The sequence below is a fragment of the Mesoplodon bidens genome (assembly GCF_964165515.1).
Source record: "Mesoplodon bidens genome assembly, chromosome: 6".
In the NCBI taxonomy this organism is placed as follows: Eukaryota; Metazoa; Chordata; class Mammalia; order Artiodactyla; family Ziphiidae; genus Mesoplodon; species Mesoplodon bidens.
In genome coordinates, this window is record NC_138162.1 from 13649285 (window position 1) to 13676144 (window position 26860).

Sequence of the window (26860 nt, forward strand, 5' to 3'; positions counted from 1 at the left end):
TAACATTTCTAGGGAAGAGTGGAAAAGAAACTGTAACAATTTGCATCTGTTTTGTGTCAGACACTGTTGTTTTCACATGAATAGTTTTCATTTAAACCTCATGATAACTTGATGTGGAAATCATCTCCATTTTACAGATGAGCAAACTGAGGCTCAGGAAGGTTAAGTGATTTTTCCCAGGTAACAGCTAGTAGTTAATGTAGCCAATTTCAGTGTTCTCTGCACTGCACTAAAATGTATCTTTCCAAAAGGTTTCCAAGAAGTTAATTGATTATATATACATATACCCATAGGAAAAGGCTATATTCTAAAATGTTAACAAAGGTTATATCTGGGTGGAAAGATTACAGGAGATTTTTAATAAGTTTTTTTAGCTAAAAATTTTTATAATAGACAAGTAATAACTTTTTATTAAAAAACATTAAGTATAATTTTTAAAAAGGTTTTTTGGGGGAAATAGCGACATGAAATAAATACTTCCTTAGAATTCAAGTTTATTTTCTTTTTTTTAATATCTTTATTATTGGAGTATAATTGCTTTACAATGGTGTGTTAGTTTCTGCTTTATAACAAAGTGAATCAGCTATACATATACATATATCCCCATATCTCCTCCCTCTTGCATCTCCCTCCCACCCTCCCTATCCCACCCCTCTAGGTGGTCACAAAGCACCGAGCTGATCTCCCTGTGCTATGTGGCTGCTTCCCACTAGCTATCTATTTTACATTTGGTAGTGTATATGTGTCCATGCCACTCTCTCACTTTGTCCCAGCTTACCCTTCCCCCTCTCCGTGTCCTCAACGAGTTTATTTTCAATTCCTTATGCAAAGAAACATTTTGCTTTTAAGTTCCATAAACTGGGAGTTGAGAGGGTCCTCGAAGACCATTTAGCCCAGTGATTCTCAAGATGGAGGGCCCTATGGAGGCACACCCCTACAACCACTACATACAACTGCAACCACTACATATGCCCCTGGTGGAAAGAGCTTTCACACACCCACACACACTCTGACAGTCATCGCTTTAGGGAGCTACTGTTAACTGAAAGGATTGGATTGTATTTCTCAGGTGTGCTGGGGGAAAAAACTGAAAATTGATGACCTAGTCTAACTCTTCCTTTTACATGTGAGAAAACTGAATCTCAGATCCATCAAATGACTTGCCCAGGTCTCCTTAAGCAACTGTTCATATGGAGACAAAATAATTCCCCAAGAGAACCTGTGCCCTCCCACTCACATCACACCTTTGCAGCTCTAGTTTGCCCCCACAGGATCAGAGGAACAGAACAATAATAAATCAAGAGAAAGTTACCAGGAGAAAGAACAATATTCGTCTGAACAATGAACTCCACGCGTCTCAAGTCTAGGACTATAATTTGATTATAAAAGAACATTTCTCAATTTTACAAGTCTGTTGCCTCCAAAGACAAGAAAGAAAGTCTCTTCATTTCTGAAGAATAAATGAGAGGCAGCTTGATTGGAAGGTTTTTATTTTACTACTGGTAAAACGTAATGGATGTTCAAAACCCTTCTACTCTCCCAAAACACCCATCTGAAGTCTTTCTGAAAAGGTAACTGCAGATAAAACCTTAAATTCTAAGTAAATTTAGGATTTTTATGGCTCAAGAAAGAATTTTCAAAAAGTTCTACACTCATATCTGTATCAATAAATCTTAAAAATTCACCATTAAAACTTCCACTGAAACCTCTACATGCAGGACAAAAAATTAGTTCAATACACCAATGACCTGCATTAAACACATGGGAGCAAAAGTAGATTCAGCGATTTTCACTACCATGGAGCTCACAATAGAGGTACTGTAAAAACAGGAACTTACATCTCTCACTCCTCCTCCTTTTTAAATCCTTTATACACAGAGAGAGAAAATGATCATACCTTAATTTAGAATTTGTCCTGTTAAAACTGAGCCGTTGAGAACAGAGGAACTGTGGGCGGAACGCTTTCTAATGCTGTCTTGAAATTCATGTGCACTTCCCTCTCTGACAGCCACAATTTTGTAAACGCCTCTGAGCCTCTAACCTCCCAGCGCTTCAAACCACATTCCTGGCAGAGATTGAGCGGCAGCCCAGCCCGTCCAATCACAAGCAGCCTCTGCAGGCAGGCCACACCCTCTGCGCTTTAAATCACAACACAGGAAGCTCCCACAGGCCAATCACGCACAACCTTTGCAACAGATTACTACAGATTAATTGCCTTTAGCATACAGTTTGCTCCCATAGAGCATCGCTAGATAGGGAACAGGGATACAAATCTTCCTTTATTATGTTTGCTCCTGTGGTATTTCTGCTTCTAACTGTGAATGTTTTCTAGAACTAAAATGGGAGTTGATTTTTATATAGTACCTTTTCCTTTTGAAAACTAGTTAAATGCTTATGTCTGTTGAAAACTTGACTAGGCTTGGCTCTGAGCTAATTTTAAAAATAATTAATCTCTTTAGACCTGTAACTCCTTTGTGAGGCTCTGCCTCTTCCTAAAAAGGGTACTTTGGGAAATCATTTAATCTTTCTAAATCACATTTTCATTTTATGCAAATTTAAAAAGTCACCAATCTCATTTGGATAGTGTAATAAAATAAAGTTCCTCACCATATGTGCCTAAAACCAAGTGCAATGCAAGACACATCACTGGCACTTAACATACTTGTTTTCCATCATATCTCAGTCATTTACTGTTTCCTAATCTCTCAAGCTTTTACTTTAAATTCTATTTGCTATTCAGAAAGATACTTCATCTGATTAGATAATAAAAGTTAAATAAAAGCCTGTATCTGCAGAAAAATATGCAGAATACCATTCTTGATTCTTTCCCTCTTGCTAAAATGTTCACATTTTGCAGCCTAAAATGGGGTGCCTAACACTAGGCATTAAGGTGGCTTTGTGCAAATTAGAAAAAGATGCGCCTTCCAGGTGAACAAATTAAAAAGAGACATCCTCTGGTGCTCAGACTAAGACTGTAATCCTAAGAAGTAACCTTCACGAGTTTTAACAATACCAAAAAGGAACTTCAAAATCTGGCTTGTACGTTTCATCTCCACTATTACAGATTGATTTTGACTACCTTCAAAACTTGGATGCCTTTCCTACTTCTCATTTAACTCCTTTCTATATGTAATTCTTTACAGAAATCCAGTGTGTATTAGACTCCCTGTATGCCAAGACTATCACAGTCCTAAGTTGAAAGCAAACAGACAATCTAGGTTCTGATCACACTCATAGATCACAGAACTACAAGAGGGAGTAAAGGAGCTTTGGGTAGTGCCTATAGGCCAGTTCTTCCCTACTTTCCTTAATGCAAGCATTCATAAACATAGCACTGACTTCTGAACAAATAAATATGATATGCGAAGATATCATAGACCATATTATATATTATTTAAAATCTCTAATTTTTCATGTAATGAAAATTCTTCAAGATAATCAAGACTACTTTTGGTTTCAATTTTTTTTTTTTTTTTTTTTTTTTTGCGGTATGCGGGCCTCTCACTGTTATGGCCTCTCCTGTTGCAGAGCACAGGTTCCGGACGCACAGGCTCAGCAGCCATGGCTCACGGGCCCAGCCGCTCCACGGCATGTGGGATCTTCCCGGACCGGGGCACGAACCCGTGTCCCCTGCATCGGCAGGCGGACTCTCAACCACTGCGCCACCAGGGAAGCCCTGGTTTCAATTTTAATACTAAGTCTTAGGCTTTTGTTAGAAAAGACCTTATATCTGTGATGATATGGTCAGGTCACCCTTTGTCAAAATTAGCTGGCCTCCAAAAAATATCTATGATATTTTACTAAGATGTTTAAAGGGATAACTAAATAACTTGTCAAGTACATAAAGCAATTTTAGTGCATTGTCTTTACCATGTTAAACTATGGTTTCTCATAATCCAGAGATTTTAAAGCTTTTTTTTAAAATAACCTTATTATTCAAAGTATACCAGTAAAATATGCAGGAAATATCCTTATTTCTATTTTACAAATATTGGCTAAAATATAAACCATTAGTAAGACTTTTCAGAGTAGAGACAGAAAGAGACAAGAACCTAACTCCATCATCCAGCCACCTGACCACCTCTGGCCACCTTTTAGGAAGACACACTCTAGAGAAATGTTTTCTTTTTAAGGACAAAACAAAACAATATGAAACAACAAATAGCTTTAGTGGAATATTTGCATAAAGGATTAAAGAAGAGGTAGAAAAAGGATTCTGAACCCCCTCAGCTCTCCCATCTTGCCACCTTGCTGTTAAGAAAGAAGAAAATAAAACAAGGAGAGAGAAAGAGTAAGAGGTTTGGAGAGCACCTTAGAGCAGGTTTCTCTTGATCTGAAATATAATGAAATTCAATTACTTAAAAAAAATAAGTATATCATTCATCAATTGTTCTACTGAAAGCTATCTCCATCAAGCCCTAGGTTGTTTTGTTTTAAACACACACACACTTTATATATATGTGTGTGTATGTATATACACACATATGTATATATATAATACACATACATACACTCATATTATATATATATACACACACACATATAAACATATGTATCGCTCAGATTTGTGCATCAAACTAAAAGAGATTTTCAGAAAGGACTCTGAAGCTAAAAACGATAAGACATAATACCTAGAAAGAATGATATGCTCATCCCCATAGAACAAGCCAAAGATCTCTTCATTTACTTACATGTTTTGGGTCTTTGGAATCCAGACTATCAATACCTATTTGCAGGTCCTTGATCTCCTTCTGCTTTTCAGAAATTTCTCCTCTTTGCTTTTCCATCTGCATTTCTAGATCCAGAGCTTCTTGGCGTAATTTATTTAGAAGTTGTATCCTACCACTCAACTGCTTGAAAAGAAAGTCTTTCTCCGCTTCTGAAATCTAATTCCCCCCACACCCCAACATACAATTAACAGAGGACAGCAACACTGATTTACAAATTTACAGAAAACAACTAGTACAATTTAAAAAGGTATTCCATGCCCTATCAGTTTTTTTTTAATAATATAAGTAAAATGCAGGGGCTTCCCTGGTGGCACAGTGGTTGAGAGTCTGCCTGCCCATGCAGGGGACACGGGTTCATGCCCCGGTCTGGGAAGATGCCACATGCCGTGGAACGGCTAGGCCCGTGAGCCATGGCCACTGAGCCTGTGCATCCGGAGCCTGTGCTCCGCAACGGGAGAGGCCACAAAACTGAGAGGCCCATGTACCGCAAAAAAATAAAAATAAAAAAAAATAAAGTAAAATGCAGGAGATACCTAGGCACTCCATTCATATCTTATACTTTTATCCTTATTATATATAGAAAATTTTATTTTATAAAAGCTTATGAAAACAATAGCAGGTAGAAATGAAGTTGTCATATTAGTATAATTTATAAATTATTAATAATAATAACCATAATATTAATGGTAGCTGACTTTACACAGCACTTACCCTTGTACTAGAATATCAAGCCAACTGACAATGTAATGAAAAATTTAGGCTATATTGTACTTACTCATTTAAAATAACTATTTTTTCCAAGCACATTTTGTAAGCATCCATTTACTTAAAAATTATGTACATTATTTACTTCTACCAACTTATCTATATAAAGCTTTCGCCAGTACTGTTATAAAACATTCTTATTTATTAAAATCATTCTTAATAGCTCCATCCACCTCATCTCCCATTTTCAATCCATCTTTAAGTCCTGTCAATTCTACTGCCAGATTTTACCTAGTCTTCTTTCTCTCCATGTCCACCATCACCTTTGTAGTCCAAGCCATTATCATGTCTTGCCTGTACTAAACAATAGCCTCCTAACCGATGTACACATCTCCATTTTTTCCATCTCTCTCAACCCATTTCACTCTCATCAAGTAGCCAGAGTGACCTTATAAAAATACAAATAGGGGGCCTCCCTGGTGGCGCAGTGGTTGAGAGTCCGCCTGCCGATGCAGGGGATACGGGTTCGTGCCCCGGTCTGGGAGGATCCCATATGCCGCGGAGCGGCTGGGCCCGTGAGCCATGGCCGCTGGGCCTGCGCGTCCGGAGCCTGTGCTCCGCAACGGGAGAGGCCACAACAGTGAGAGGCCCGCATACCACAAAAAGAAAAAAAAAAAAAAATACAAATAGGATCAGCCATGCTACCACCTGAAGTCCTTCAAAGGTTTCCCATTACATTCAGAATAAAATTCAAACCCCTTAAAATGGCCTATGGTGCCTGGCATGAGCTTTAACCTCATCTTCCACTATACTCTCCCTCACCCTGCAGAGGAATCTTTAGTCTGAAGTCTTTTGCACACACTGTCACCTCTGCCTGGAATAAGCTTGCCCTTAATTCTGCCTCACTGGCTTCTTTTCATCCTTTGGGTCTCAGCCTAAATGTCACTTCCTCAGCGAGGCCTTTGTGGGTTGCAGCAATCTACATCCTCTTTACTGTCTCTCCTAATTTTCTTTTTTTTCCCCCCTAGAACTTATGTTGTTTAACTGCACATTTCTTTTAAACTTATTTTTACTTATTTTTTTGCCTACTTCCTGCCCATAAGAGAGGAACACATCTGTTTTTTTCATTACTCAGGGCCCAGCTCAGTCAGCAACTGCCACATAAACTTGAATCAATTTCTAGTTACTAAGTAATTTGAAACTAATGACACAGGGTTATCTTTTTTAAAGAATATATAATTTGGACTTCACCTTCTTTTCTTCCTACTATGGTATGAATACATTACCATCACAATTTTGAAATACTGATTTTTAAAAGTTGCAAATAACTAAAACCTTTTACTTACTTAAAAACTAAAATGTCAAAATACTTCCTTTCTTGAACTTTCTCCCTATGCAACTACATCATGGGTTTGAGCTGCTTGCTTCTTCATGACATCATCTTTTTGTATACCATATCTTATATCATTTATATTTTTGCTGCTCATGTTTAATAATGTTCATTGTAGAGGTGTTTTCTGGCTCTTAATCTAGGTTCCAGGATCTTAAAGGTGGTGAGTGCTTAATTAAATTAGGAGAGATATATTAGGAAGCAGCTTCCCTGGGTAAATTGGACACTTTCATAATAGAGTAGACCGAATATATCTTTTTACATAAATGGTTAAGTAACATGTATCTATACACTCTATTAAATGCTAATAGGATGTCATCGTGAATGGAAGGAAATGAAATTGGAAAATGCTAGAACCATATCTGACTCTGAAATTTGTTATTCTGTAATTAATTAGGCAGCACTGATTTAAAGATTGTTTTACACGGTTATGAAGAGGGAAACACATTTCATTTTTGGCATTTTCTCTTAGCAATGCAACTTTACTTTTACTTACTTTTTTAAGTTGTATAGCTTCTTCCAATTGTTTAAATTCTTCAGTAGCTCTTAAAATTTGTTGTTCTGCCTTTTCTATTTCATCATGCAGTCCTGATAGTCGAGCTTGTGCTGCAAATTTAAAAACCACGCACACAGACACACACAAGAAAAATCTTGAATTCTCAAATTTCTACCTTTTTCTTAGCAATAACTTCCTCCAATTAAATTCTGCAATTATACAACACAGGAATTAAAAAAAGTAATTTCTTATGATTGTTTTCCTCTCTATTAGTTAATCTCTAGAATAGTTTCATGATATGCCATAGAGCTATAATTGATCCATTTATTTGTAAAATTCCTAACATAAAAGGGGCTCTACTTGACACTCCCAACATTAAAGAACTCTTTTGAAAGAATAAGGATTTTATTTGTAAATATGTGCTTACATGTCACTAAGTTATAATTAGGTTTAGAGTATTAAACAAAAACCTGTGTTAGAGCAAATGCTTTATGATGGGATTCAATATCAAGAAATTCACTACTGATTTGGTAATCCCAAATCAGTGACTTTCCACCTCAAATTCCTGATTTCTCTCTCCCTCCCTGCCTCCTATAAAACTATGAGCCCCTTGAGGCTGGTGTGATTTAGTTTCGCTTTCCCCTTCCAGAGCCTTGCATATATACGCAGGCACGGACAACTCGGCCTCTTTTCTCCCCTCTCCAAGTCAACCTCTATTGGCCTTCCATGTATTCCATTTAGCTGCCAACCAAGGGATGGGCAACTAATCTCATTGCTTGAGATCCCCACAATGGGCCACGATTACTAGTGAGATGAATGAACTCAGGTCTGCTTTCTCCTTCCGCCATATGCATACAGCTAAGTGGGGAAGTGTGTCCAAAGTTTGCCATTTGGAAGGTCTCTAAGTGTCCCCTTGGATTGATTTCTTCCTCTTTGTGACTTGCCAGGAAGTAGTAAGATTCCTTGAATTAGATGACTGGGGGCAGGGTGCGGTTGACGAGGTGGAGTGTGGGGCAGGTCAAGAAGAGTCAGAGGCCATCCTCAGGCCTAAGCCTAAGGAGAGTACACTCTGATCCAGTTTATCCAAAGCACTACTTTAGGTTTTGGCGACATGTATAGGAATCAATAACTTTACTTGCTTCAATTATTACTAATGATGCCTTTGAATGTATAAGTCCAATGGTGAGAAGCACCTGTTGGCAGGATGAAATTTAAACATTCTTGGAGCCCCTGGACATGCTGCTATCAAATAACAGTCAAAAACCCCATTCTTCATAACAGGGATCATTAAAAAATAATCTGCTCAATGAATCACTGTTTTTGTTTTAGACGTCTCATGTAAACAACAATATAATAAATAACTTCAGCATGTTTAACTAGAAGAATCAAAAAACAAAATTTGCTTATATATTCAATTCTTTTGTCTTTTTAAAGAATTAAAAGTAACTTTTTTTAACCTGCACTTATTTTGTTTTCTTTGTCTTCCAGTTGTGTGTCCAGTGGCGTATGGGCTCTCAAGTTCACATGTTCGTTTCTAAGTTGTTCCCCTTCATCTGGATCCATCCTCTTGATCTCTACTAGCTGGGCATTATCGGTAATATAACTCTCTGTGGCAAACATATTTCTCTTGTATCTGGATTTGCCAATGTAAGGGCTTTCGTCTGGGGCTTTATCAATGTCAACATACTAAAAACAAAATAAATAAATCTTGTGACTTAATAAGTAACTGCTATGCAGTCAAGTGACATTATTCATTTTATTAATGAAGAATATATCACAGAATTGCCTAAACAGTAATCCTACATACACAGAAGTTAAAAAATATATGTAATCCTTTTATCTTATTCTTAATATACTAAAAAGGAACTAGAACAAAAAATGGTCTCAAAAGGATTACTCCTCCTATCCCCAAACAGTGAGCTGGATTGACTAAGGAAGTGCCTACAGTTATGTGTTTTTTGTTGTTGTTGTTTTTAGCACTGCTATATCTCTCAGATCAGAAATCTACATGTTTTATTTTGGTTTCTTGGCTGATATATAAGTAAAATCTCAGTCTAATAAATTTTAAATGTTGAATTTTTACTAAAATAATTTTTCGTAAAAATTTAGTATTTAGTATTTACTAAATACTAAATTTTTACTAAATCATATTTGATATGACATTTTATTATCATATATTATTTTATATGATATTGACTGGAGCTTGGAAGTTAAACAGTTCCCTGTTGCAGTGGCATTTATGGTATTTGTACAAATAATGGTTGACTAATAGTGAACCCACTGATTATTGAAAAAACGATGTAGGGAGATGTCTATTCCATGGTCACTGAAGCAGGCAGTGCACTTTTCCTGGAGGTTTGGATTTAACGAAGCTGATCAACCACACTCTTGAGTGAGGTAACTGAGGATTAGAAGGGCTGCTTATGGTTACGAATATGGATGTGGGCAAATATCCTCTTGGGGCTTTTAACCTCTTTTGGACACTGCTCTACTTCACTGAGCCAAATAATTCACAGATTCAACCAAAATACTCTGCTGATATCTTTATAAGAAAAACATGGAGTGGTTATTGATAAAAGCATTTGAACATCTCCACCACCCTGCCCTCCCCTGCCCCATTCTATGCTGGCTTTAACTGTGGATTACTACGAAATCAAAATAACTCACCTCTGATGGATAATAATTCAGTGGCTCAAATTTAGCATCAATTTTATAAAAAGCCAATTCCTGTTCCAGTTCATACTGTTTCTGACATGCTCGAGTTAGTTCCATGGTCTTCTGTCTTAGCTATTGGCCCAATTTGATATGAAACAACACACAGATTCAGTAAGTTAGTATAAAGGTACAGTGGTGTGGCAAGCTCTAATCATAACTGATAATTAGATTTTTAGAAATCCCACAGCAAATAGAATAACATTAAGAGCATTTTATCTTAATTCTAAAGTATTACAAAGAATGAAATACAAAATTATCATTTCATAAGAGATCACATAAAAGACCTTTGAAGTTTATATGTTATTTCAGGATACAATGAATAAAAGTTTTAAAAATCATTTAAATTTGCTTTATCCAAACATGAAAATAACTCTGTATCAATTATTTTTAAGTAACTAGTCTACTAAGTACCTGCTTCCTGATTTCCCAATAACTGGTACTAATTTATTTAACTGACTCATGATAGTTTCAAATCATGGATAGAAATGATATTTGACATTTATTACTAAGAAATTAGAAGGAGTGAGAAGGATGAAAATAGGAGATTGGTTTTAATTGTTGTACTGATGTTGCTGTAGTATTTTGGCTAATGGCATCTCAGTTTTAAGTGTTCAGAACATTATTCTTTGTAATGGAGGATAAGCGATGTGAATAAGCTCAATCAGATCCAAATGTGGGATATTAAATTTTTAATAAAGTAATCCTACTGTAATTACAACTTTTTAGTTATTCTTAGGAATTTTAGGAGCTAGAAGAAAAATCATCTAATCTAACCCCCTGAATTTATAAATAAAGAAACTGAGTCCCAGATTGGTGAACTGACTTGTCAAAAGTTACATAATTAGATTGGTGGCACAAGTTAAATATTTTATTAACTACCAGTACCAGTCCCCTTTCTACTAAAGCAATCCTTGAGTTCATTTCAAAGGTCCACTAAGTGATTTCTGCTTTTTCATTCCCCCCAGCGTCTGACAGTAGATACCAGACAAAAAAAGGCATGCAGAAAAACTTCTTTAATATAAAAATGCAAGCTGAAGAAAATAAAACATAAACAAACATGAACATTTTACAAGGCCCGTGAAATCAAAGTCGTGCATTTAGCTTTCAGTCACCTCCTGATTATCCATCTGAGTGGAAGTAAGGCTAACCTGGATAACAGGTAATTCTGACTGAGTACTCACTGTATGCCAGACACCACGCTAAGCATTTGACATATGTTATCTCACTGAATCTTCACAACTACCCTATGAGATGATAAAAGCTGTACAGAGAGGTTAAATAACTTGTCCAATTGCACAGCTGGTAGTGGAAGAGGCAGAGTTCAGTTCCAAGTTTCCCGATTTCAAATCCGACACTCTATTATACTACACTGCCTTTGATGTCCTGCTGCAGGGTGTCAAGCACATTACCCACACTGATGCTTTCACTGAATGCTCACAAGTCCCTGACTCTCTAGAAGGCAACTCACAACCAACTATGTCAACTAATCTTGCGCTTCTCTCCCTAAAGATCGGTGGCAGTGGGGACAAACAAAGGCAAATGTGACTGAACCATGAAGGCTATAGGGACTGGTCTCCGCAGGCAAATACAGTTGACCCTTGAACAATGTGGGTTCAAACTGAGCAGGTTCACTTACTCATACTTTTCAATAGTAAATACTATAGTACTAGACAGTCGGTGGTTGTTTGAATCTGTGGATGCCGAGGAACTAAGGATATTGAGGACCAACTATAAGTTATACGTGGACTAACCCCTGTGTTGTTCAAGGCTCAACTCTAATAATGAATACTCTGTGCATCTTAAAGTACCTTTGTGTCTTTTACAGCAGTAGGCTTAGCATATAGTAAGCATTCAATAAATGTCCTTTGAAGAAATGCATAAATGGGAGCAAATTGGGAGTCAAAGCCCGGGAAAGTAGGCTACTTACAGTATTAGCTGTGGATAATCAAGAGCTGACTGCAGTTAACATATTTACCAATAGGAAAAATGATACAAATTCTTTCCCCCACATTCAAATTCACTCTCCTATGTAAACAATCATTAAAAAAAATTATACATACACACAAGCACATTTCTCAAAAGGCAAGCCAGTTTCAAAACTTAAAATGTACATAAGGATATTCATACAAGTTTTCATGCAAACCATGAAAAACATAGTATACAATTCAGTCCTGAACAAACTACCTTTAAGGAAGAATAAAGAATCAGCAGAAAAGGGTCTGCAAGAAACCAAAACAAGGGCTAAAAGGAGAAAGAATCAAACAGATACCATCACCTGGAGAATTCTAGAGAGCGAGGCTATAACAACGTAAGCTGCTCTTTACTGACAACTTACCTTAGGAAGATATGGTTATTAATACCTGCATTATTCTTACATGGACACACTTTATCATCATTCTAGTGGAGTTTCATATTTAGCACCTTCCATTACTTAGCTTGATTCATTTCAAATCATTTTCACATTCATAACCTCACTTAGTCCTCACAACTCTGTGGGGCTGGCAGGACAGGTAAATCATCCTCATTTTAAAAATGAGGAAACAAGTACAGGAGTTTAAATAACTTGCAAAAAGATAATGAGTAACATTAATATTAAAGTTAACATTTGTTGGTGGCAGAAGAGGGGGACTACTACAGGTTAAATGGCCACCAGAAGTTTTCCTTCAACGTTACTATGCTTCATTTATAAGTTAATTGACTTACTACATGAGGAATTATTATATGAAACTAGAAAACATTATACAACTATAGGTGATATTATCACCAGATATTCTGCATAAGATAATGGAAAATGTTTTTCAAATGTAGGCTCTTAGAATAAGACACAGAATTCTTTTTTTTTTAACATAGAATAGTCCTTTGGAATAATAAAAGAACTGGCAAAACAATATGAATTTGAAGAAGAAATACAGAATAGCTAAGAAATACATATGCAGTACTCAGCTCTCCAATACCTAAAGAAATGCGAAATAAAAGCAATGAGATTCCATTTTTTTCTATCCTATTTACAAGTTCAAAATAATACTATCAAGTTGGGGTTGGGCTCCTTCACCCACTGCTATAGAAGTGTGAAGCAGTTATAAGCTTTTTGAGTGGTAACGTTAATAGCTATCAAAATTTAAAAATTTAAAACTTATAGTGATTATGCTAAGGAAGTACTAGTATGAATGCATAAGATACATATATATAAAGATTTTCTCTATAGTATTGTTTCTAATAACAAAAAAGTGGAAGCAACTTAAATATTCATCAATAAGAGAAGGTTAAATAAATCATGGAAAATCCGTATAGTGGAACACAATATAGACTTTGAAAAGAATTTATGTGTTTGTGTATATATGTGTGCACACATACACACGTGTATGTATTTTTTTAACTTGGACAGCTGTCCAATGATATACTGTTTTGTAAAAAATAAGATGGCAGAATTAAAAAAAACATATAGTGAAATTTTTTTTAATCACAAAACATTCAAAAAAATATATATTTAATTACATATACACTATGTAATTATATATATATATTGTATAAGCATAGAAAACAAAAAGGATACATACTAACCTCCAAGGAATGTGGCAGGGGAAGAGTGAAACCTTCATTTTCTACTGTATACATTTGTGTTATCTGAATTTGTTATAATAAACATATAGTAACTTTGTATATAAAGTGTTTTTAAATAGTTAATGATAAAAGTAACATAATGACTCAGAAAGAGCACAGTCTGTCTTCTAACTGAAAACAGTTACAGGAAAAAAAAAGAACAAAAACTGTTGACAATTTACAAAACATTTATTTACAGCATAAACATATCAACATAATAAACGAACAAAAGAGAAAACTAGGCAACTATAATAATCCATAATTTTGGGATAGCACACAAATATAAAATAAAATATTTTGCCATGATTTTCAATCGGTTGACTTAACGTGCACCAGGGAGTCAGCATATGGAAATCATAATGTTTTTTTGTCTTAATAATACAAGATGAATTCTACACTACAAAAAAGATCAATAACTCAGGAAAATTTATTAAATGTTCACAAATATCAAGTGATACCAAAGTAAGTACTGTGTTTTTTTTAAGTACTGTTTTATTTTTGTATTTTAAATACAACTGTTAAGTGATGGCACAAAGAGTTCACTGCTAAAATAAAACTGATTGTAATATGTCTTCAATAATTTAATTACTCATCAGTCCACTCTATTATGGAATGGAGTGCAACAGATCTATGCATATTATAAGACCACTGATAATCACTGGGTTATTAACATCATATATAATATGCCTTCAGAACACAGCAGACAAATTTGAAAACTACCTTCAAATAAGAGGCATATGAAGGAAGCCACAAATGCTCCGAATGTTTGACTAACAGAGCTGGGAAAGCTGCCCTGTCTTTTATCATGTCCCCCTGACAAAGAAGAGCTCAAGAAAGAGGTAATTAAGTAGTATTTGGATTTCAAGTAACAATTTCCCTCTCTATACAGAGGAGGGAACGCTCTTTTGTCTTGCTTAAAAATATAAGTGCTTAGGCAGGATTCTTGTCAACAAATCAAGTAATTAAGCCAGAATGCCAATCTTGAAAGGGGGATGCAAAAAAAAAAAAAAAAAGATAACTGTATCAAGGATTCTATTAATTATATGAGAAATACAATTCTCTAAGTTATGCACAGATCAGAAGAAGAACTGTCAAAAGAAAAAGAAAAGAGAGTACCAATAGCTATTTTTTTCTTCAAGGAAAGTAGACTAATAATTTTACGGAATCAAATTATCTAGGTTGAAAAGGGCTTTTAAGGTGATTTAGTCCATCTCCCTGACCAATGTTTTTTTTTTAATCTTTTCCCTAAACCCTGAGCACATGGCCTGATTCAGCGATAGCAAACACATTCCAGAGTTATCACATTTTATCTCAAGACAGCTATTATATAGATTTCTTCTACATTACTAAATGAAAAACTGTTTTCCTATAATTCTATTTGCCATTTCTTAATTTTATCTCTTGGTACCTTCATCAATAACTCCTGTCCCTCTTCCATGAAACAGTCCTTTGACTATCTGAAGGCAATCGTCAGAGCTCACTGGGTCTCCTCTTCTCCAGCCTGGACACCCCTGTTGCTCTGGCCACTTTTCAGACATGGTCTCAAGACCTTTGAAGCCTCTGGGTCAGGTACCTTCTGAAGATATGCTATCTAGTCTGTCTGAATCTTTCTCTTTTAGGATATCTTTTCTACCTATTTCAACCGTAAAGCCAAATTATTTAAAAGTTAAACATTAAAGATATGCATATATGGCAATTTGAAAGTGCTCTATAATTCTACTCCCTTAAAATAACTGCTGTCAAGAACTTGGTAGACATTCTACCATTTGACTTACACATACTTATACTATTATATACTTCCTTTATATATAGGACCATACTTGATATACAGCTTGCTTTTTTTCATATAGCAATATATGTTAGACATCTTTCCATATGAGGATATACAGCTCTACCTTCCTTTGATAAGAACACTATTATTCTACCACATGGATATCCACTGAGGGACATTTTAGTTATTCTCAATATTTTGCTAATATAGACAATAATGTAGTCAATGTCCTTGTATATATATGTGTATATGTATATTTATATACATATATGCATGTATCCACATATATAATATCTTTATACATTCTTGCTACCATTTCTACAGACTATATTATTAGAAATATATTATATTATACTATAACTATTACATACTAACCAATAAATAATATAAATATTATATACAATATTTCCAATATACAGGACATAGGGTACATCCATTTAAATTTGGATAATTTTGCCAAATTGCTTTCTAAAAGTTTTTGCCAACGTACAGTCTCACCAACAGTGTTGTTGTTTAAAAAAATACAGACATCTAACGGCAGTCTGACCAACTACCCATGGTGTGGGGCTTCATCTTCCTCATTTGTTCTGGATATCATACTTTCACATAACACGGCTCAAGATAGTATGCATCTTTTGGGCAGCCATACCATACAGTGTGCAGTCAACTGAAACCTGTCAAACCTGTTGCACATATTTCTGTTAAACCACATCTTCCCCATTTTATAGTCAGGAAGTTGTGTTTTCAGACCTAAGAACAAAGAATTTTCTATTTCAAGAGAATATAGTCAAAGCAATGTAAAATACGGACTTACCAGTTCATTTTTCGTGTTTAGGTTACTCTCTAGCTCCTCACAGCTCTGTTTTTGTAACATGGCCTCCTCTTTTAATGATTTGTTCAACTTATCTTGATTTTTAATTTCCTCGAGGAACCCTGTTTGTTTGCTTTTAAGCTCTTCAGTTTCCATCACCTTCTTCTCCAGGTCTCTTTCCAGTCTTTCTACCTCTTCTGCTAGTACAAATTTAATATTTTATTGATCATTATATTTTCTATTTGAAGAAACATAAGACTATTTCTCAAATAATAGCAAAAGAAGTCTTAGAATAGTATATATACAATTCTACTTTTAAAATTATTCACTATGGTTTTGGAAAAAAAGATTATTTTGAGCTAGAAAGTGATTTCTGTTTAGATGTAAGAAGGTATTACCATGTGGATAACAATTTTAAAAGATAACACAAAAATAAGGTGACTATAGGTGCGTGGGTTTATCTCTGGGGTTTCTATCCTGTTCTGTTGATCTATATTTCTGTTTTTGTGCCAGTACCATACTGTCTTGATTACTGTAGCTTTGCAGTATAGTCTGAAGTCCGGGAGCCTGACTCCTCCAGCTCCGTTTTTCTTTCTCAAGATTGCTTTGGGGCTTCCCCAGTGGCACAGTGGTTAAGAATCTGTCTGCCAATGCAGGTGACACGGGTTTGAGCCCTGGCCTGGGAAGATCCCACATGTCGCAGAGCAACTAAGCCTGTGCACCACAACTACTGAGCCTGTGCTCTAGAGCCCATGAGTCACAACTACTGAGCCTGTGTGCCACAACTACTGAAGCCTGCATGCCTAGAGCCCGTGCTCTGCAACAAGAGAAGCCACTGCAATGAGAAGTCTGCGCACCACAACAAAGGGTAGCCCCCGCTCGCTGCAACTAGAGAAAGGCAGCACGCAGCAACAAAGACCCAATGCAGCCAAAAATAAATAAATAAATAATAAATGTAAAATTAAAAAAAAAACAACTTCTTAAAAAGAAAAGACTGCTTTGGCTATTTGGGGTCTCTTGTGTTTCCATACAAATTGTGAAATTTTTTGTTCTAGTTCTGTGAAAAATGCCATTGGTAGGTTGATACGGATTGCATTGAATCTGTAGATTGCTTTGGGTAGTAGAGTCATTTCCACAATGTTCATTCTTCCAATCCAAGAACATGGTATATCTCTCCATCTGTTTGTATCATCTTTAACTTCTTTCATCAGTGTCTAATAGTTTTCTGCATACAGGTCTTTTGTCTCCTTAGGTAGGTTTATTCCTAGGTATTTTATTCTGTTTGTTGCAATGGTAAATGGGAGTGTTTCCTTAATTTCTCTTTCAGATTTTTCATCATTAGTGTATAGGAATGCAAGAGATTTCTGTGCATTAACTTTGTATCCTGCTACTTTACCAAATTCATTGATTAGCTCTAACAGTTTTCTGGTAGCATCCTTAGGATTCTCTATGTATAGTATCATGTCATCTGCAAACAGTGACAGCTTTACTTCACCTTTTCCAATTTGGATTCCTTTTTCTTCTGATTGCTGTGGCTAAAACTTCCAAAACTATGTTGAATAACAGTGGTGAGAGTGGGCAACCTTGTCTTGTTCCTGATCTTAGAGGAAATGGTTTCAGTTTTTCACCATTGAGAATGATGTTGGCTGTGGGTTTGTCATATATGGCCTTTATTATGTTGAGGTAAGCTCCCTCTATGCCTACTTTTTAGAAGCTTTTTATCATAAATGGGTGTTGAATTTTGTCGAAAACTTTGTCCACCTGCAGGCTTTTATTCACACCTTCTCCCTGGAATTGTCTTCCTCTATCTCCTCCTGGCCTATTTTGCATCCTCCAGGTCTTAGTTTTAAAAACCATTCTGAGAAGCCTGCCCTGACTCTACCCTCCCCCAGCTGGATGCTCCTCAGGGATGCTATGATGCCACCCTGCACCTCTGCTGCAGTCCTCCTCACAGAGGGAGTTGGAAAATGTGATCAAATAGCTTGGCTGTCTGCCTTCTCCACTAAAGTTTTGCAAAAGCAGAAACTGCATCTATCTGTATTAGCACTGGATCCCAAGAGCTCAGCATAACTAAAAGCTCTTAACTAACATTCAAAGTTGTGAATGAATTATAAGTACTTTAAACATTTCCCCCAACAGTATATTTATATAATGAATTCCCTTTGCATTATTTATATTTTTTAGTGATTCCAAAACATCAACTTCTGGGTAACAAATGTTGAGTTAGGGGGATCCGAAACAAATAAAAATCTACCACATTTCTCAAGTATTGGATCAAACCATATGAAACTGCTGTTTTTATAAGTCAAAATGGACTAACATCAATTTCAAATGGTTGAACATACAGGCTCATGCCCTAACGTTATCATGTTAGGCTATTTCATGCCTTCCTCTTCCCTTCAAACCTCCCATATTCCTTCTATTTTCTTTTATTTCCAATCTTTTTTTAAAATTAATTTTTATTGGAGTATAGTTGCTTTGCAATGTTGTACTCCTTCTATTTTCTTTCTCAGCTGATGACCTCTTATTTTATTGAGAAAACAGACCCCACCAGTGGGAACTTCCTCATCTTCCTACCACCAAGGCAACAAAACTACCCATACCTACACGCATCTTCTCTCCCTTCTGACGGAGAAAGTGTCCCATCCCTCTTATCAACAGACAATCTTTCCTCTTTTTTTCTAATCTCATCTCCTTGTCTTCTTAGGGACCAAAAGAACTAAGCCATGATTTGTCTCTCCACTCCGCTCTTGAATATTTTCTGTTGCTTTGATTACTAGCTTTGAGGTTTATTGCACTTGCTCCTCCATTTCCTGGTTGGAAGCTACAGGTGAAATTTTTTTAAACTTATTTTAAAAAATTCATTTATTAGGTACTAGGGGAGGAAACTGTAGGAGGCAATTTCAAATCTTGACCCAAATGTCTCCCTCCCATTCAGTCTTCAATCTATAATCTAGCATTTGTCCCAGCCACTCCTTAACTGCTCTTGGCAAGCTTATCATCATGTTGTCAATCTAAAGCACTTCTCTGTGATCATCTTTCTTCTTCATGTCTCAGCAACATTCAGCATAGCTGACCACTTTCTCTTTTGAAATCTTCCCTGGGCTTCTGCAACCTACTATTTCCTGGTTTTCTCCTACTTTGCTGGCCTCTTTTTCTCAGTTTTCTTAACTGGCTCCTCTTCATGTTCTTCCAAACCCCTGCCTGAGTGAGCTAGCTGATTCCGGTGGAATTAAATATTATTTTTATGCTGATGAATCCAAAATTTATATCTCTAGGACAGATCTCTTAAACTCCAGACTCATATTTCTGATTCTATTCTTGGTTGTCTCACAGACATTCAAACTCAGCATTCTGAGTTCTCCCATTTTCCAAAACAATACTACCATCCAACCACTTACTCCAGCCAGAAGCTTGAGGATTATCCAATCCATTAGAGAGTGCTGCTGATTCTACTCCCAAAGCTGATCTGTCTGTTCCACATCTACCACCTAAATACAGGCCACCAACATTTCTAAGGCAATAGCCTTCTAACATGTCCCTTTATCTCTATTTTGCCCTGCTTCAAATCATTCTCCATCCAACATCAAAAATAATCTTAATATATAAACCCCTGCTTAAAAGTTGTCAGTGGCTTTCCACTGCACCTGGAATAAAATCCAAACCCCAAGGCCCTGTGCCATCTCTCCCCTCCCCATCTCTCCAAACTTTTACCTGGGCTATCCTCCAGTCATACTGATCTTCTTTCTGTCTCTCAACTCACCAGGGTCTTTCCATCTAAAAGTACAAGCTGCTCCCTCTCCCTCAGGCCTTTCTTCACATGACTAATCCTCTCCTGCCTTTGCCTTCAGCTTATATGTCACTTCCTCAGAGAGCCATTCCTTTACACCACTTTCCAAAAAGGGGGTTCTCCTCTGTTACTTTATCTGGGTTTACTTGTTTTTTTTGTCTATCTTCTCTCCACTAAAACACAAGCTGCACGAAGGCCAGTACCTTATGTCTTGATCATCATTATATCTTTAGTGCCAGATACAGTGCCTGGCTCACAGTACATGCCTAATGAATATTTGCTGAGTTCACTGATTTATGGTGCCATTGTCTATGCAAATTTTAATAGCATTATAAAGGTCATAATAAATATATTTTTTCTGGATAATTTCTGAAAATAAATTCCTCTCCCACCCAAATTTAGTCTTTTAAAAATATGTCACCTCACCTAAACTGAATCTCTCAAAAGCTTCCTGTCTGTCCTGAGCGGTTACTGGCTGACCTTCCAAACTTTCCAGTGAACGGAGGTGAAAAATGGTGAACTGGAGGTAATGAGGAAGGGTCACAACTGGATTTTCAGCTAGGATCACAGAAGTCAAATCTTGAAGTGGTTTCAATTTGCTTACATCTTGGAGCTGAAATGATAGGTAACATTATAATTGGTATAACTGTATTTAAAAATCATAAACATCAAGATGTTAAAACAAATAAATAAATAAATAAAATAAAAATCATAAACATACCTAAGGGAAGTAATAAATCAAGGAAGTTGCTATTAACATGGCAAGGAACCTATTCATGAAACCTATTATCCAAAAGTAGTGATTTGAAGGGTGGAAAAGAAAGGAATATTTGAGAATCTAAAATGTATCAAGGGCAATATTAGGCATTTTCCATATACCATTTTATCTGTGACTCCTCACAAAAACCTATGATATAAGAACCATCTTAATTTTCTAGATGATGAAACTGAGGTCCAAAGAATTTAGGTGACTTGCTCAAAGCTCAGAGGTTATATGTGAATGAAATAGGATTTGAATTCAAGACTGTGAAACTCTAATCCTATTATCTTTTCAGTATGCTGACTGAACAAATCAAAAATATAAATGGCTATAAAAAAGGAGTTTGGTAAATCTTCAGGTAACAGTTATACTTGATAGTTAAAAGAAATAAGGATATGTAGAGACACTCACGGTTCTGAAGTAAGATTTTTATATTTACCCAAAGAGGAATTTTAAAAGGTTGAGAAACACTACTACTAATAGCTAGTATAAATAAATCTCTCTCAAGTGGATGTGCCCTCTTACTGAAGCCAATGTCAAATATGAACTGGGATGAGAAGGTCTTATAAAATTAGAAATAATAATAAATATTTAATAAATGATTTTCCTGTTAACAGTCCTATCTAGGGATCAACTACTTTTGGAACATGTGTGGCAAATTTTAAATAGATTCATGGCTACCTCCTCCCATCACCCCATAAGCTCCAAGAGCTCCAAGGTGATGCTGTGTAACATGGCATGGGGCTTGGGCTCTGAGGCTCTTGGGCTGTCACAGTGACATGGTAGAGTCACCTAACCACATCTTTATAAAGATGAAATGAGAAAGCATAAACATTGCACAGCATTAAACAAATGTTATTTATTATTATTGGCTTCTACTGGTGAAAGTTTAAAATACTAAAAACTCTAATGCTGTATTCCTTACAGTTTTTAAAGTATTTTCACATCTATCATTTCATCTGAGCCCCATACCACTTCTGTAAAGAAGGCAGGGCAGGAACTGTTTTCTCTAATTTAAACAGTGAGTTTTAGAGAGATGAAAGATTCTCCAAAGGTCACAGAAGCAAAGTCTAGACCCATACTGGAAGTCACATCTTTTATTTTCTATTCTAAGACTTAAGTTCTTTAAATTATAGCAGGATTGTACCAATTTTAATATTTAAGTAAATTAATGTTTTTACTTTTCAATGCTTATTGAATATGTAACTGTATAAATATCACAAGGAAATCATAAAATATACTCCAGAGAAAAATACACATCATTATGAGCTTATGTGAACCACGAAAACAAAGTTGCCCTACTATAAAAAGCTAGTGATTAACACTTCTTGTAACCCCTAACACTGTAATCAAGATTAATGCAGATTAATTCACAAGTTTGAAAAAAAGGAACTCTGCTCTAGGCATTCAGTGACATGGATTCTGGAACAAGTTGAATGACTTTGGGTAAGAGAGTTACCCTCTCTGAGATTTTACTTGAAAATGGGAATAAGACAATGGTACCTAACTCACAGAATTATAAAAATAATCCCTGCACTGTCTCCTTAACAAGAGTATTCTGAGGCTCAAATGAAATGAAAGATGGGAAAATGCTAAGAGGTCAACTTTTAGTTACCATGGAACCACGCAAAACCAGGACTGCCTATATTTAATTACCATAGAGAATACTAGGTTATGTCTGAATTTGATGTTTCGTCAAAGGACCAAGGACATTAGAAGAAGTCCCATTTTTAAAAAAAACTTAGATTTTAATTTTTTGCTTCAACAAGTCCAAAAATTTTAAAAGTATTCTTGCTACTTTGAATAACTTACCGATGATATCTTGTTGCCTTTCAGATTGAGGACTCGCAAACATTTTAACTTCTTCCCTAACCATACTGGAATATGTTCAATTTCATTTCCCGCAAGGTTTAGCTTTTGCAGATTATGCATATTTTCTATACCTTCAATTTTGCTGGAAACCAAAGGGTAAAATCAAACTTAGTAATAAGTACAACGACAGTGCCCCTCCATTGTATTTTAAAAATAAACAGGCTTGGTTTTATGTGGAGTTACTTTCCATAATTATAATTTATAAATGAGAATTTTAAAAGAGTGGCTAGGGCTTCCCTGGTGGCGCAGTGGTTGAGAGTCCGCCTGCCGATGCAGGGGACACGGGTTCGTGCCCTGGTCCGGGAGGATCCCACGTGCCGCGGAGCGGCTGGGCCCGTGAGCCATGGCCGCTGGGCCTGCGCGTCCAGAGGCTGTGCTCCGCAACGGGAGAGGCCACAACAGTGAGAGGCCCGCGTACCGAAAAAAAAAAAAAAAAAAAAAGAGTGGCTAAAAACAAATTTACCAGAACAGCTCTGGTAAACTCTTCATTACTGTCTGTGCCCAGGAATCGTACCTATCTTACTATCAGACTTTAAGATCCCACAACACAGAAGAGTCTGTCCGTAGCATTCTCACTAACCACTGTGAAGACTACTAGTGGACAGCAAGGGGAAAGCTAGAAAGTTCAACAGCACACACTGTGCTATGTGCTACAGCCCTGCATAAGAACAAGATGTCCTTAACTATTACCTTAAATCATCACCAAAAGATTAGCTATGCCAGCAGGATATGGCTGCCATTTTGAGCTAGTGGACCCCCAGAATGATACTGTATTTATGAACAAAATTTTTTTTTTTTTTTGGCGGTATGCGGGCCTCTCACTGTTGTGGCCTCTCCTGTTGCGAAGCACAGGCTCCGGACGCGCAGGCTCAGCGGCCATGGCTCACGGGCCCAGCCGCTCCGTGGCATGTGGGATCCTCCCGGACCGGGGCACGAACCCGTGTCCCCTGCATCAGCAGGCGGACTCTCAACCACTGCGCCACCAGGGAAGCCCCAAAAATATCTTAATCAGAATATTTAAGTTAATAAAACATTATCACACATATTGATGAATTTTTATTGATGAAATATTTTCCCAAGTTGATTCCAATTTAATTCCTTGGTCAGTTCTCTATACTAGGCAAATATTTCCAAGCTTCTTTATTTTCAGTTTTATTTTGTTGAAATTATTTTCATCAGGATCAATTTTTTTATACATACTTTACATTAAGGATTTGATTCATTAATCACTTTTTTTCCCATTTCATTTTTGCCATATTAGAGGTTCTGCTACTGTTAGTTGTTTTGTTCTCTGGCCATTATATATACCAAGTCTTATGTGGAGGGAAAATACATAGATATAAAGATTTTCAAGATTTGATAATTGTATCATTTTGCCTATAACAAGTTTTCTATGTGCACTTTTAGCCAACTGTCAGTTTTATTATGTTTATTTCTCAGAGTAATATATATTATGAAGTGGAAACAAGGTAGTGTGTATTTATTACAGCAATGAGCAAAGAACATTAGGATAAATACATAGGCTCAAAACAGGTTGAAATATCTTTAGGATCAAAATGACAGGGTTAAAACATTGTGCTTCATGCTACCTTTTTTAAGGAAATAAAGCAGTTAATCAGACTATATCTGGGAAAACTTCCTGTCAAAAATGGAATTAAGATAAAATTTGGTACTCAAAAAATGTATCTCCTTCTTTGATAATGACAGACATTATTCTGTACCTTAGTAATGCCAAAATATGACAGCTATCATATGTGAAGGACTAGACTACAAATGAATAAGGATCAAAGTGCCTGCTCTTTCAAAGGATTCTTTCAGTAACACGGCGGCATTAATCTACCTCTTTAACAAAGAGGACGACCCTGCAGTGCCACCCAGAGAAGTATTTACTTACCAGATTCTGTTATATGATAAGTTGAGCTCACGTAATTTCACCAGCTTGTCTACCTTCTCAATCTTCCCTATTAGATTATGGCTGAGATTCAGTATTTCAAGTTTAACACATTTTTCCAAATTTTCGATATACTAATTGGAAAGAAATGAATAAACACTTTATATAACAGATGCCTCGACGTAAGCACGACATATAAGCATGTGCTGATCAGTCACTGGAGACTAAGCCTTTACTGCTTCCCCGGAAAATCCCCTGGTGTGGCTCTCCTTGGCCAGGGGTGGCCACTCTCCCCAGGTCGCCAAACCCTCCTTGCCCCTCAGTGGACAACACTTCCTACGCACTAAGAAACTGAAGACTATCCAATGAGAATTTCCCCATCAGTCCTTTTCTCCACCTCGACTTTTCTATGCCTCTCCCTTCCTCCCCTCTTCAGAGTTCAACTAGGTACTTCCGCTCTCGCATAACCTTACCCATCTCTTCTCCTTGTGTTCCTGTATCTCCAACCTCTTTCTCTCTCCTGGATCTTCCCCTCAAGTTTAAAAACAGTCACTTTTCAACAGATATTCATTTCCCGCTCACTCCATGTCAGATGTGGCACTGGGCAATGGCGATATACCGGTGAACCAGACAATTTCCCTGCTGCAGGAGCCTATGTTCTACATGCTCAGTCTCCTCTACATAATACAAATCACCTCACACCCAACTTGCTTCCTACCAAGCTTTCATTTTATCACCCTTATTTGCCACCATGGTCTCATAAAAGTTGTGACTATTTGCTCACTCTGAGGCCTTCCATTCACTGTTATTCTATTGGCAAAGGCAAATATATCTTCCACCCTTACTATGTATTCAAAAAGTTCTCTCCAAGATCACCATTCATTCATCCATTGCAACAAATACTTATCAAACACGGATTGATCATGACTCAGGAGCTGTTCTAGGTACTGGAAACATGGAAAAACAGTCGTGAATAAGGAAAACAAGGTTCTTGATCTCATTCACAGGGGAAGCCAATAAACAAATAGAGAAACAAAACTGTCAGGCACTGAAGCACATTAACAAGAAAATAAAGGTAACGTGATGTGACAGAGTGCAAGGCACCAAGAGGGCAGATTTTGTCTGCTGCGCTCACGGCCACAGTACTAGTGCCTGGCACAGGGTAGGTGCGAACTATCTACTGAGTGAAAGAGTGAGAGGGTGTGGCTGAGGAGAAGGTGGCTAACTGCAGTCGGGTTGGTAAGAGAAGGCTTCACAGGGAGAGGAAGTGCGTGGAGTTGAGACCCTAATAGTCAGCCAGTCGCGTGAACATCTGCGGACAGAGAATACCAGGCAGAGAAACAAATGCAATGACCCTAAAAGAATGAACCTGGTTGGTTGGAGAAATAGAAGGAAGGGCTGTTTTAACGGCCAAATCAAGTAACTTCTTCCAAGTTTTCATCCTATTTGCTGATTCGGTGACATTTGATAGCATATCCTTTCTGCCTGACGTTCTCTCAACTTTGGCCCCCGTTCATCATACTCCTGGATCTTCTATTCCAACAGCCCCTTTGGACTTTTTCACTGGGTCTGTCTCTCCCACGGGCTCACTCTCTTTCTCTGATTCCCTCTCACTATTTCTCCTCTTAATCCTAGGCATTCTTCACACTAAGCTCTACATTCCCAGAGATCAGAAACTTAAGCTTATTGACTTCTGTATCTATTCCCACAGCCAAACATAATGCCTGGCATATAATAACCACACAGTAAAGATTTACTAACTTGATATTTCATTTTCACACCCTTTAAACTCCAGGATGTCTCCTTTTTTCCTTTTTAATTACACAAGACATAAATATATTCTAATAAAAATTTCAAACAAAACATAAAAAGCTCTCTGCATCAGGTCTCCAAGCCCCCATAAAAAATCTCAGTGCTCAAAAGTAACCATTGTTAAGAGGCTGGTGTATATACACACAGGCCTTTCTATTCATTTACATCTATATATACATATATAGAAAAACAGAATTTTTAAAAATATATTTTGAGACCTTACTACACAAAATATTTTAGAATTTGTTTGTTGCATTTAAATATACTGGAACATTTTCCCTCATTAATACATAGAGTTCTGGGGTTTTTTGGGTTTTGTTCTTGTCTTTTAAGAAACTTGATAGTATTTCATGGTATATTGCACCATAATTTTTTTAAGCAATCCCCTATTGACAGACATTCGGTTATTTCCAATTTTTCCACCTTAAATAATGCTTAATAAACATGACTATTCAGACACTTTTGGATACGTGTGCAAATATTAATAGATATCAAGGAGTAGAACTGCTGTGTTGGT

The 26860-nt window shown here is 36.6% G+C and overlaps 1 protein-coding gene across 5 annotated transcripts in view; it reads right to left on the reverse strand.

The window, feature by feature from the left end:
• The window catches only part of CNTRL (centriolin), an 84886-nt gene that overhangs the window by 47057 nt on the left and 10969 nt on the right, over positions 1-26860 (reverse strand). For 3 of the 5 annotated variants that reach the window (XM_081237397.1, XM_081237399.1, XM_081237396.1), the window contains 8 exons: positions 24535-24665; positions 22581-22722; positions 20435-20621; positions 16222-16418; positions 9989-10108; positions 8779-9007; positions 7322-7431; positions 4692-4886 (listed from right to left, as the gene is read on the reverse strand). In XM_081237397.1, the coding sequence (XP_081093523.1) occupies positions 4692-4886; positions 7322-7431; positions 8779-9007; positions 9989-10108; positions 16222-16418; positions 20435-20621; positions 22581-22722; positions 24535-24665 (1311 nt within the window). Of the gene's footprint in view, positions 1-1897; positions 2009-4691; positions 4887-7321; positions 7432-8778; positions 9008-9988; positions 10109-16221; positions 16419-20434; positions 20622-22580; positions 22723-24534; positions 24666-26860 lie in introns of those variants that run through there. The other 2 variants (XM_081237398.1, XM_081237400.1) reach the window with 2 other exon arrangements.